Source organism: Symphodus melops (assembly GCF_947650265.1).
Source record: "Symphodus melops genome assembly, chromosome: 22".
NCBI classification, from domain to species: domain Eukaryota; kingdom Metazoa; phylum Chordata; class Actinopteri; order Labriformes; family Labridae; genus Symphodus; species Symphodus melops.
This window is the reverse complement of record NC_136712.1, coordinates 16,726,916-16,741,289: the sequence shown is the minus strand read 5'-3', so window position 1 is coordinate 16,741,289 and position 14,374 is coordinate 16,726,916. Positions and strand designations below refer to the sequence as shown.

General features: G+C 40.6%; 1 protein-coding gene across 1 annotated transcript in view; it reads right to left on the bottom strand.

The window, feature by feature from the left end:
* Nucleotides 1-14,374, bottom strand: part of LOC306817842 (chemokine-like protein TAFA-2) — a 74,866-nt gene that overhangs the window by 11,464 nt on the left and 49,028 nt on the right. Inside the window, exon 3 of the mRNA XM_079335045.1 lies at nt 1,527-1,682. Coding sequence (XP_079191171.1) covers nt 1,527-1,682 — 156 coding nt within the window. The remainder of the gene's footprint in view (nt 1-1,526; nt 1,683-14,374) is intronic.

Sequence of the window (14,374 nt, the reverse complement as noted above, 5' to 3'; positions counted from 1 at the left end):
GACCAGTCACAAGGTAGAAGAAAGGAAATAAAGTTGGGAAGAATTTGATTGGCTCATTATGTTTGATTTTTTTTTTTTGCGCTTTTCCAGTCTTCTGACTCACAGCACTTTTACACCGCAGGTCACACCGACACATTCACAAGAATGCAGGATGAGTTATCAAACATTTGAAAGGAAGAGAACAGACAGTTATTTAATGTAAACGCTTTTCTTTAATGGGGACCAAAACAATATGTGATCCCTTTCATAATGCCATGACTACTTAAAGGATCAATATATTCACTGAATTAAATCACAAAATGAACTTACTCTATGATAATTTAGATCAGACTCGACCTAAAAATCCTCTGCATGTTTCTAATAGGCTCCACGAGCAGGAGACATGCTTCAACTTGGATCAATACTGGAGATTCTTTTGAAAATGGAGAGAGGTTAAATGTTTCAAAACCGATGCAGAATTGGCTAAACGCTGAAGCTTCCAGGTCTCAGACAGGGCACACAGTGTGCGCCTCAACTCTAGAGAGGAGAGGGCGAGGGGGGGGTCGCTCTCTCCAACGCTTTGAATTTGGACTGCAGTAGCCTTTATAAACACTAGGTGTCAGAGTTACATATTGCTCCTTTAACTGCATGTACTATTTAAGTGCTGGTCTTGCCTCAGGACCAATCACCATCTTCTTAATTACAAATCCCAACCCAAATACCAAAATAAATTCAATATTAACTGTATCCAATGCATCCTTCATTGCACAACATCCAACCAAATGAAAAGTGCTGGATGAAGTGCTCTGAATATAGAAAGTACCAATACTAATGTTTATAAAAGAGGCCTCGAAACACCTGGGTTAAGAAAAGTGACAATAGTTTTAACTAGTTCGTGTCTCGCTGTTGAGGTTGCTAGGCAACAGTAACCCGTCTGACACTTCAATCTGTATCAATCAATCTTCATTTGTATAGAATCAGTTTATATTAAGTGTTATCTCAAAACACTTGCAGATAGGAGGTAGAGGACCTTACTCTTTGTCTGTTAGCATGAACAAAAGAGCAGGTAACAAGACCATGCTCATCGTTTACTAAAAGCAGGGAAAAGACATGTTGCTATATTACAAGAGCCCAGCTTAATCCGCCATAGAGCGGCAAGAAAAAAACCAACCCACACATAAAGAATAACTATATTTAAGTAGATGATCTTTATGCTGATGGTCTTGTAGGCTTTTGGGATCATAGGCAGCATCAACCTTAATTTAAGTCTGTTAAATAACCAGCGAAAACCTCCTCACAGGAGCGCTCACTATTGTTCCCTGCAGGATGAGTTGTATTCTGCTTAAACATAGGCTTCTTTTCCCCTCCTATAAGTTGCCTCCCGACAGCATCTTCTCGAAGAAATGACACTCAGGTGAGTTAATGGCGTATGAAACGCTTAATGATGCTCTCAGCAAAACGTATCCTGGAGATTTGTGTAAAAGCGCATCAGCAAAAAAAGAAGAGGAAGATGGAACATGAAATATTCAGCCAGAGGAGGAGCTTACCGTCTACACAGGACGGGGCGGCCCTGGTGGTGCCGGCCACTTGCCCGGGGAAGCAGGAGCACTTCACGGTTTGTGACCGCTCCTCAATTTTGTTCTTGTTGCAGCAGCGATGCAATGCCACCACTTCACAGGTTCCTGTCCGGACATGGTGGGCCGCTGTAGAAAAAAAACAAGACAGAAGGAATTATCAGAAAAGATTCAATTTAAAGGTGGCATCACCGCCATACCCATGAGCAGCATTGTTTTGTTCTCCCTTTTTTTAAACTAAATACACTATGAGAGGTTGTTTGGCTGACATGGATTTCAATATAACCTCCCTTTCGTAGCACCGATGGCATTCAGCAATAACACAGATATATACGTGACCTCTCATGACTTCACTTCCCAAGAATCCCGACAAAACTTTAATTTGAAAGGTACTCCTCATGGGGTTATAAACACTCTGTTGCAGCACAGATTATTCTTATTTTTATTGATTTTTTTTAAATTGTGTACACAAAGTTTTGGTATGGAATTCGTACTCTTGCCGAAGGGTTCACACTTCTCAACTAGTCAACATTCGGAGGGTTGTCTGGGCCTCCCTTAATGATTGGTCACCTTAAATGCCTTGGTCCGCATGTCAGTCCTCCACCTCCCTTTGCCTCAGCTGCCAGCATGTAAACCCCCCCTGAACTATCCCACCAGGCTAATGATCCTGTAGACTTAAAATTAGGTGCAACCCAAAAATTCTAACCTGTGATTCCCCGTGCCTTTTCAGGGGCTTTGACTTCAGTTAGAGTCAATTTGCATTTTAATCGTGCACAGTTCCTGTTGTTCGGATTTTAAACTGTGACTCTGAACACACACACCTCTTTGAGTCTTTAAAGAATCAAGCTCATAAGATTTGCTGTGGGTTCTGGGTCCTCCAGGTCACGGTAAATTCGAAGCTTGATCCAAAGGCAACTGGACTTGGTTGAAGATCTTAAATATTTCACCTCTCCTCCAAAAGGCTTCTTCAGCTCTAAAGTGATTGGTGGACAGAGCTAGAAATTTAAGCCACTAAGTCGCTGGATGAGTCGACCTAGTTTCGCCTTAAGTCGTTAACCCCCCCAGTTGCAGGGGGTCAGATGTTCCAAGGTGGGACTGGAACTTTTATAAACATTTACTTTCACATGCCAAACAGCATAACTTGTGACACAGACTTCATTTGTGAATTTGGTGTAGTGTCCCTTTAAGACCATTAAGTGATAGCAGCAGTCCGAAGCAGTTAAGTTGAGGTAGGCCATTGCGAGCCGGCATCTTTAACGTTAAAATAAAGAACATATGATCGAAAAAAAAAAAAAAAAACCCTTTGAATAAATAATAAGGTATGAGATGTAATGATTGGAACTGATCCTGCTCTAGATTTTCAACAACAAGCATGCAGCCCTTAAAAAAAAATCTGATATGTGACAGAAAAAGCACAGTGCTGCAGAATTTGGAGCCAATTTCCAGATCATGCTCCATTGTCTGAATTATTTAGAGCCTGAGCTGCTCCAGTCTGTCCTAATTGCATGTGACATTTTCTTGAGGTGTCCTTCTGCTGAGACTCTCTCTGCTGCTGCTGCTGCTGCTGCGGTAAACAGTAAATCTAAAATGACGATGTAAATTCCAGCCTCACTCTCTGTACTGTGGCAGCTCAACCAAACCTGGTGGACGGAAGGACTTTTCAGCTGCTGTTATGTCCGACAACCGAGACCAACAATGATGAAATCGGCTGTTGAAACTGAAAGATATCAAATCTGACAAAGATGTGCAGCAACTGTAGTGCATCACTTTTCCCCTGATATGTCTGTTTTTGTAACACAAAAAAAAAAAGTTGCCTGCCTGTCTGATCTGTTGGCTGATATCATCGTGCCGAAACGGACCTATCACAGATATAACTGTATTTGTTTTCCTGATAATTGTTTAAATGGATTTTTGTGTTTTAGAACTTATCAGGCAGAAAATGAAAACTCTACCTGCTTAAGCAGCGGACCAAACTTTTTTTCTTTTTTTTTTAAAACCGTAGTTCAATAATTCACTGATTCACCTACTGAATCAGCCCTTTATATGGAGGCAATCGGAATCCATCGACAATTTCCAGCCAAGTCTTTGGTCTAGAATCTATCTTTTCAGTTCAAGTTGAGAAGCGAACGTCATGTCTTGGTTCATTACGTCCCCCCTGAAGAAGGCCTGTTCATGAAGAGTTTGACTTTAACTGTAAATAAATAGTAAGTTACACAGAGGCCTCACTCCAGCTTTAACCCAAAAAAAGAAAACAATTCTCTTGTTTACTTTTATTAACAGGTCAGAAAAACTGTAAAAAAAAAAAAAAAAACTGCTCAAAGGAACGGCAACAAAGGAAAAAGTTTGATGTCATGAGGTGGATCTTACTGTGGACTCTGAGCTGTCTGAGATTTGTTTTCGTGAAATGAGACGTGCAGTCGTGTTGTATCTTTTCCATCACTTTGAATATAGGGAGACAGTGCGGAGGTTTATTCACGGTACGCCCAAAGGGACAAAATAGCACGCAATTAACCGCTGCAAGATATAAGCTACACTATCAGTAGTTAGAAAATGACGGAAGTTTCCTTTAGATTATGCACTGGACTTGTGATGGCTAGTTTTCTACAATACCCACCTCCCCACGCTTCCTTGTACATCAATAACAATGCAGGTGGATGCCAAAATATTGCTGTGATGCTCACGCATACCCCAAATAAAGGGGGATGTTCGAGACAAACGCACTGCAAGCCAAGCTGCTTTAGATGGAAGAGAAGCGCTTACCAGCAGCTCTCCGAAGGACACGCTTCACACTGAGACGCTGTGGTTTCTTTGACTAGATCTGGAATTGTTTTTCTCCTGCCAGCATATATGGAGAGAAAGTATTTCATGTGGGAATCCCATAGTCCAGCTTTGGATCTGCTGCACTGCTGCTGTGACCCCCCCAGCACTGGACACGCTGCGTCTGCATCTGCTGTGGTTGTTTTGTGGATTTTGTTTCAAAGTTTTATAAGACAAGCATGATGCCATCAGGGTGTTCTGTTGACATGGTGTTGAAACACACACACACACACACACACACACACACGCACACGCTCCTGGAATCCCCGGTTAACCTTTTTACTTATGACTTATGTTTCCTGTCTGCTCCTCATCCAAGGCTATGCAAAAAGGCAAAACAGTCATGAATAAATAAAACCAGCAGCCCTGCATGGAAAATAAGAGGAATGTTTTTAGAGAAGCCCAGACAACCAGAAATGATAGGTAGATCTGTTAAATAAAGTTAGTGGGACTTTTACTGTACTTTCAACTAATATGGCCCATTTCACCTAACTAAAGTTACTAACTATTTTATCATCTATCCAAACACACAACTAATCCCATCATACACTTAGATTCCACCAATTAATGATGTATTTTGCATTCTTTCCTTAAGCTCTGTTTTAATGTTTTTCTGTTTCTATGTCTGTAAAGCACTGTGAATTGCCTTGTGTCTGAACAGTGCTATATAAATAAACTTGACTTGACTTGACTTGACAATAAAGCAGCAGGAGCAACTTGGGTGTAAGTGTCTTGTCCAATTGATACAATTTTAACATGTGAGTGCAAGAGCTAGGAATTGAACCCTAAACCTGAGACCCGACTGACTCCACCACAGACTTCCATCGTGTCGCTGTGCATATAAAAGATGACTAGCTCCTAGGGGGCGGGAAATACAAAAAATTGAATTTTAGGTTAACTTTTAAAACATAAAGCTTCCTTCCAGAATGGAGCAAGCAAGAAAAATATAGAGGAAGAAAAACATCTTTCATCCTCATTAGTTTGTAACAGCTCTGGACTGTTTCTGCACAGGTGTCCAGCCTTTGACAGTCCCAACACTGCAGCGCAGTTACCACCTGGTCTCAACAAACAGGAACGTTTTTTACACCAACCATGCTTGGCTCTTTGCAAATGATATTCTGTGTTCCTTTTTCATAGCACTTGAGTTGCTTTCAACCAAAATCATAAAAAGTGTACCTGGAGAAAATGACCAGCCCTGCCTTTAATGCAGACTACAAATGAGAGCCTTAAGGCATGTTTCATTGATTTGCCTGCAGGTAGAAGGGAGAAAGAAATAGGCTTTTATTTCTCTTTAAACTATCTTTCCTGTTAGAAACCTTCATGCATGTGCCAATAGTTTCAAGTGCTATTTGCTCACATCAGACTTGTTTTTGTCAAGTCGTTAAATCCTTTGCCAATACGAGTACTAAAAATAAGATATCACAGGGCATAAAAACTGTTTAATGGTCCGCATCCAGGCTCAAAACTGAACAAACCAAGTGTTTGACAAACAACCAGACACCTGACCTGAAATCTTTTACAGAGCGAGTTGTCAGGTTTACGCAACATCCCCAGATCCTCTCAACACTGCCCTGCTGCAGCCCTAATGAATCCTTCTTCTAAAAGATCCCCTGAGAAGGAAGGTCTGATGTTCCCGTTTTGATGACACTCATCAACAGATTGTGTTTGAAAAAGCAAGACACTGTTTGCATCAGATGTGTGAGCTTTGAAAAGCAACACCCAGTGAGCCAAAGCATCCGTCACAATGCCGAAAAAAGAAACCTGTTTGAAAATACAACACTTGCTAAACAGAGCAGACTGCACACAACAACAAGAATGACTCATGCTGTAGTTGAACTGTTGGAAATAGTGACCCAATGACTAAAAAGTGATGTGTGGTCACAATAAGAGCTTGCTTTGTAATGCATTTGCATGTTGCATGTTGCTTTTCATAAATATCCAACATGAAGTTTTGTTTTCATCATAAGTAATAAATAATTTTATTTTTGGGTTGATTTTAGTGACCCCTGTGAACAAAAACAGTACGGAAACGAGTAAAAGAAAGATACAATGTATTTTTCAGCATGGCGTTTGATTTCCATCACAGCTGTTTGTAGGATGCCTGGTTTTGAGATGTAACGTTTAATGGCCCTAACCAACAACAATCAAAGCATTCAGTTGTCAGAATTTAAGCCATAATGAGCATTTAGCTTTTAGTATCAAAGCTAACATAATTGTGCTATAACACTACTTACATCAAAATTATACCCGCAAATTATGAGATGAGTCCATCCTCTCCTTCTTTTGCCTTCTCCAAGAAAATGTGTGCTCAAACAGGCTATTTGTACATTTTCCCCTCATGACATCACAAAGGGCAGTAACCCCTCCCCCAGGTTGGTGACAGTCCCACAGCTAGGTGTTTGGTCTGCCCTCTGAGTCTGTAAACAATAGGGGATCCCACTGTAAACAATAGGACATGGTGCGAAAACCCATTGCTACTTCCCCTTTTTCCAGAGAGGGGCGTGATCAGACACGGTTCATTTACATTTAAAGCTACGGACACAGAAACAGCCTGTTCTGAGCAGGGCTGAAATAGGAAATGGACTGCTCACTGAACAATGACAAATTTAAACTTATCCTTATAAATGCTATAGTTCCAGCATGTTGTGCTGCCCCCCAAGTGGTCAGGCACACTAAATTAAGTTGGCTCTTTTCCAAGATACAGTCACCAAAATAGATTGTTAATATTAATAATTGAAGCCTGAGAGACATAAGCTATCTGTTATAGCTAGGAGTTTCGGAGGCTTATTGGTGGCATCTACCATGTTGGAAATCCTGTCTCAACCTAGGCAGGTTTTCAGCCTCCTTTTTTCTCCTGTTTTCATATCTACGCACCTAAATGTAGTTAACATGCATCATTAAAAATCATAAAAAAAAAAAAAGATGCTTTGTTTAGGGGGCTGAAAAGAATGTCAACCCCCTGCACATGTGCCAATAAGGTCAAAAAACAATCAGACCATTATTATTATTTGTAGCAGACTGTATAAATGATGTTTTTTTTTGCTGTAAAAAAGGCTTTTTTTGAATGTCGGGTGTATGTGGATTTTAGGTCTACTGGCGCCAGAGTCAAGTGGACCCTCGGCAAACTGCAGGGTTTTGCCACATCAGCTTCATTTTTCAACCTTGGAGGTTGCTGCTTGGCAACTAAGTAAAGGGTAGGCTATGAGTTTTTATGATTTAGGATATCACTGCACTGTATATTTCTTGATTCATATATAAATATACATGCTCATTTATTTATTTCTTTGAGATACTTAAATGAGAAGAACGATATCCCTCTGATCCAAGTCTGCTAAATATAAAGTCAATTAGCTTAGCATTAAGTTACAAACAAGTTACTAATTACTGAAAACAAGGTGAAATGGCCTGTGTGCTTCTATCTGATGGTAACAAATTCAGTCCATTAGCACCTTTAAGGCTCAGTAATTAACACATTATTTAATCTGTATAATATACAATTTATAAAGGCAATACAGTACTGTGCAGTTGCCAGGCAACAAGCAGGGACTCTGTGAAGGGCTAGTCTAACATGTTACATGTAAAACCGCTGATTGACTTAATGTGAGGTTTCAATCCAATCTTGAAGACTTCAAACCTGAACTGTCCACACTTGACACTCCCAGTCAGGCAATTTTGTGTTTTTACCAGACATTTGTTCATCCAATGAATCCTTTGAACCAAATGTGCTGCAGCATGAAGTGATGAGCCATTTCCCCCTTCATTCATTTTGTCTCCGGAGACAAACGAGAAAGTGCAAATGATGCATATTTTGTACCATTAATGAAATGTTTGGGAATGATATCGTAATCATTGCTTTTTGTGGGGAGCCATAAATACCAGTTCTTCGATGGAACAGTTTTACAGAAGAAGAATCCCTTCCCTGCAAACCTTCATTATACTGTGTTTATCTCCCCTCAAACTGTTGGTGACATTTTCAGTAGCCGTTAAGACAAATGGCAGATGATGAGTTGCTTCGCAAGAAAGAAATCCAATTCAGGGAAAATCAATTTTACTGTAAAACACTGCAAATGTGCATTTATCAATATTTTCCTGGGATCCTGGTGTATGACTGTTAGTTGCTGTTTCCTCAAGGGTGCATTCTGTGCTTTTCTTTCTTGGCAAGATTCTTCTTATGCATCACATAAGTCATGTTTATTAGAGTGCAGAAAGTCGAAGGTGCGGAGCAAGCAGACGTTGAGGTTATACATCAGTGAAACATTTTCAAGAGTATGGAAAGTTGCTCTTAAGAGTAGAAACAGTAGATACAGTTTGCTGTTACACAATTTATAATCCCTGAGTGTACAAATTCTCAAGATGAATCCACAAATTTATTTCATTCTGCCCAGGTTCAAGTTCCCCGTTAGCAACGTGTGCCCTTTGAATCTCTCTAAGTGCTTTTCTATTGTAGATGCTGAGATTCAAGGCTGTAACATGTCTGAAAGGATCATGATGACTGGAGTTAAAGGTCAGAATTTTAGCTCTTTTCACCATCTTGTGAGGCCACAACACATAAAAGGAGGAATACGCAAGATATCCACTGAATTTATGTAACGACCTTACTACGTATATCATCATACATTAAGCAAACATGAAGGGCTGGCTTCTCTGGGCTGCTTTTGAAAAATGGAGAGAGGTTCATGCAGAAAGAATTCAAAATCGATGCAGAGCTGGCTAAACACTGAAGCTTCAGTGTCCATAACATGGCTACTCGATGCGACAGCGCTCTCCAATATTTTGAATTTGGCTTGCAGTACCACTTTTAAACATTAGGTGCCAGAGTTACATATTGCCCCTTTAAGTTTCGAGGCATGCTCATTTATTTAAAGACGTCAAGATTTATCCCTTTCTTTCTTCCAGTAAGTCAAGCTCAGTACCAGAACGGCGGCTTTCAGTACAAATTCCCACTTCCTTGTGTAGTGGTCTTTGACAGGACATCCAGTGTTTCCACGACAACGATGAAAACGGTGTCTGTTATGACTAGACGCGTCTCATTACTACTATGAAATTAAAGATTTCTCTAGCTTTAATAACTGTTGAGGTAATGTAAGTACTAATGTAAGTATTATTAATGTAATGTAGGTTTAGTCAATTTTAAATTCATTTAGATAGCTGTCATTGTCATAAAATTCTACATATATGTTTAGGTGTTTAACCTTGAGGTCTGCATTAGGGAACAGAAACTGATGGTTATATGTGGAGTGGTGCTAAAATGTTATAAGTTCACATATGATGATGTTAATGAAATAGCCTAATGTTTGGCATCAAACCATGCAACCATTTCAAACTCCCGGGCTTAATTCTGTTCCGGTGCCGTGGTGTACTGCTCCCTTATTCAGTCATATCAACATCGAATGCATCTTGAAGTGACGTGTTTCGACTTGAGCCGAAGTGTTGAATCTGACTGAAGCACTTCTCCAGTTTACATTTAGTCATCGACTTCAAATAGTTTGTGAAAAACGTGTCCCTTTTCAAACAGTTTTAAGAGTCCTTTAAATGGTGATCAGACTTTTTGACTTCTTTCAAATGAAAACTGTTCCCAGGGAGAGCTGAACACGTTGAGTTCAGAAAGGGGGGCGTGTGCAAACCCAAGGGAGCAGGTAACATAAAGAATTGATGACAGTAGATGCTGATGAAAAACAAATCTGTTGTTCCAGTAATATGCGAGCAGACTGACTGGGATTGAGCTCCTATGTGCTTCTCTTTGCTCTATCATTGCCTGACAGGCATAAAGGCAAACCTTTTTTCCGGATATCAGAAAGGGGAAAAAGTGTATTTACATAGCTGTCAGAGCAGAAAAGCATGTCTGATGGTGCAAATGTGATCCCTGCTTTTTTGACACAAACTGGTTATTTAAAGAAGTGAAAGCTCATGTGTGCGAGTACACAACTTGTCTGCCTGCTTAGATGAACTAAATTTGGCCTGCTTGTCAGAGAGTAAGCTTCATTCTCTTCTTTCCTGTGTTCTCAAGCAGAAATACATTTTCTCTATTTTGGACATATTCGTGGTTCATTTCATCCCTTGAATGATAACAGGTTTAAAGCAATAGAAATAACACCCTGGGGAAATTAGGAGGGGGCTACAGAGGCTATCAGAGAGACACTGAATGCGTGCAAGATTATTCTGATCCACTTCCTGCTGGAATGATGAGCGCCTTGAGTAGGGATTGCTGCCAATCAAAGTCAAGCGCATCAAAGTGCTGTGCTCCAATCTAATTGGACGACAAAGAGAGGAGCGGTATACAGAGTTTCTATCAAGCTCACAAATGGACATCCTATCAGGCAGCAGCATCGCCTTTGTACCACCAATTACCTGCTGCCGTGTATTGGCAGTGGGACTCCCAAAGATGAAACATGTGGGTTGGCCGCTACTTGTAATGTTGCTGAGTTGCCATAATTGATCTCCCCGGGTTTACAAGTGAAGACTCGACAACACTTTTAACGAGGCGAGGGGAGATGAGTTTGAGTCATACCTCCAAAATAGCTGTTTCAATCCAATTACTCCCCCATTCACGACGGTGACATATTTATTTGTGAGCTTACAAAGTGAGAAAATCCTTTAAAAAAACCCTCATCTTAGAGATGCCAGCCACTGTGACAGTAATCCTCGTTATGTTTGTCTCACTTCTTTACTTGGATTTCAGCACAGGGACACTCTGATTCGGATGGAGAGATTGACACTCTGACCAAATAGAACAAGTCAAGTAGATGACGAACCCAATTTGACAAATATAGCAGTCTATCTTCAGTATATAGTCGGTGGTCCTTATTGTTCAAAATATGAAACCTCTCAGACAACAGTTTGACATATGCAGGGCTCCACAGTCAGGTCAGAGGTTAAAAAAATGTGTTGCTTCTTTGCTCGGGTGTTTTGGGGCTACAGAGACATGGCTCCACTGCTGCTAATATCAGATTCAGGTTCAGATTTATTGTCCTTTGCAGGAAATTTGCTTTCACCCTCGTACGAGGGACACGTAAACAGACAGACCTCAAGATACATAAACACATACATTACATTCTCCACCATACACATTAAACACAGAAAACAGAAACACACATTTAGCGACGCACAAGGTCAGCAGGAGGACTTGATGGGAAATCTTCTGTGGTCAGACCAAACAACGGCAGCCCCAAAACTCTAAAGCTAATGGCGGGACTTGATCAGTTCAAAGAGATCATTTTTAAGTGTGGGTGTTAGGCTAGCATTGCTACACAAGCTGCCACAACAAAGGGGGATGTTGGTGTAAAAGTCAAGTGCAGTAATTTTCCCACTTTAGCTAACACTTAGTCTGAAATAGTTTTCAAGCTTTTTTTTCTTTTAATTACCATTTACAATGTACGTATATCCGTGTTTCCATACATGCACTGCAGCTGTTTTCTCAACAGAGGGGCTTAGCTGGCTAACATCCACAGTGGTTCTACAGTCTGCAGGGACTTGGGTTTGGGAACCAGAGGGTCATCAATTCTCAGCGGGGACCAAAGTGTGGAAGTTTGTCTGTTAGCTGAAGAGATGTCGAATCAGTCCACAAGTACTGCTGAGGTTCCCGTGAGCAAAGACACCGTTTCAAATCACGTCACTGGACTTCAACACCACATCAAAATAATAAGGCTATTTTTTAAACCTTGTACCACTGACAAAGCTGATGTTTTTAAAGGACTGCTGAAGACAGATAGATGGTGAGTCCACAAGCTTGTCAACAGAGCAAAGTTGTTTGTCTAGACACGGAGAAGAGATTTGACCTGATTTGAATCCCCGTTGGGACCGCCGCCTGAATGATCCCACTGAGCACATGAAGAGCCTGGGACGAAAGGAGCTTTGGTCTAACTTTGCAAACCCTTTAAAAGATAAATTTGGACATAACCCTTCCTATATCCGTGTTTGAAGCTTTTTGTTTCCCCCACATCTCCCGAAATAAAATCCTTAAAAGGGAACTCCAAGATTACACATCAGTCTCAGTGTACTACTTGTAAAGAGTGTGACTCAACCTGTGAAAACACGTCTTTGGGCTCTGGAGGAGCTTTGTAAAGTCTAAGAAAAGAACACTTGATGAGGTCATATCTCAAGATGGCCCTTAATTTTTAATACAACAGAAAGCGGATGGTAAAAGAAAAGAAGGAGCACGCTAACAGAGACGGGCAGGACGACAGAAAGAAGAAAAACAAAGCTGCTTTTCACATAGTCCCAAACATCTGTGTTATCCTGCATTTGTTCATGTTCTGCTTATATGCAGTGATTCAGACTTTATACTTTGACAATATTCGTGTGTCGAGGCATATATCACACTTTCTTAAACTTTTTGTCTCTTCTGAGATGCATTTACTCACAATCATAGAAAACTGTTCTATAGTGATTAAGTTCATTCAGGTCAGTTCATATTGGAACTGGGCTGGGCATGTGCAAGAGTCATATTTGAAGACGCGCCATGCCAATCATGTGACATAGTGTTGTAGTCAAAACCACACTAAGACATACCAAAGACCAGAGTGCGAAGAGGCGGAGTCCAGACTCCTGAGACCGAGACAAGACTGAGTAAAAATGCTTTCGATTCAGAGACAAGACCTTTTCACGTTTTTCATGTTTGATTACGATGACATTTTTGTCACAGATATGACCGTTGTGCATCCAGACTGAGTGTGGCCTGCATGTAAACTGTATAGAAACAGAAGCTGCTGCCCTCATCACTGATAATGACATTTGTGTATTCTCTCCATCAGCAGCTCCTCGTGCTTGTGGTTATACACAGACCTTTACCAGAGGAGTGGATTTGCTGCTGCTTGTTTTGTTACATTTAGCTTCCATATTTTAATTTGACCTTTTTTTATGTTACGAAGAGTGAATTTAGGATTTAACTTGCAACTGATCTTTTTGCTTCTCTTCAATTTTAACCGAGCGGCAACCTCTGCCATGGAAAATGAAGCCAATGCTGAGGTGAGAAAATCCTGCAGTTCTTCGAGTGATCCTTGACCCATCTGTTTTTGATTTAAGAAGGAGGTGTGATCTAACGGTTTGTCCAGAGTTTCGCGAGGTTGACTGATAGTTAGGCTGAGGCAGGATTTCCAGTGGCACACACAAAGAGGCACACAGGCATACTCGAGTGCAGACTGTTTTATTCATCGATCCTGGATTATGTAGATCTCTTGAATGGATGAGGGGATGAATCTTTTTTTGAAAAGCCCATAATATTTTTGCCATTTGTTTTAATCAATGTTGCTATGGATGGTTGTATTGTGACATATGACATCAGAGGGCCATTAATTAGCGTTGATTTGTTGTTTGGTCTGTATTTAATCAATCAACATTAACACATTATATTGACAGCCAGCCCCAAGTAACACAGTTATAATCAACAAGTTTATCACTTAATTATGTCACTATTCCTGTCTTCTCCACATGTTACAAAAGTCTGGAGGAATATCTCATTTGTTTCTTTGTGAATATAAGCTGCAGATTTCTACAAAGCTTTAACATCTTCCACTCCGAGAGAAAATAATCAGGTTCAGCATCCGGTTATAACGGCTAAACCAAGCAACAAGCTGCGAGGTCGATTTATAATTTCCTATACGTCCTCATGCTCTGATTGGGAAGCTCAGACGGCGCTCTGTGTAAGCTCAAGTATGAAGACTGTTTTATTCTCCAACATGTTCATTCATTATTCGACATCCAACTTTGTCACTTCCACTTATCATTTTTCCTTCTGCCTGTTTGAGATCAGCTGATTGTAGGTTGGGTTTTTTTTTTACACTTTCTGTAGTCCATTCTGCCACGACCTCTATCGACCAATCATCCTGCTGCAGCTGTCAGATCTTAAAAATCCATTCTCCTCTTTTACGCTGTCGTTTCAGTTTGATCGCTGTGACCCTCACTTCCTGCATACTTCCACTATCACTACCACCACCAATGTCTAGACTCCATCTGGGCTGTATCCTATCCTGCTGTTGGCATGTCCAGTCACTGAATTGCATCCACTC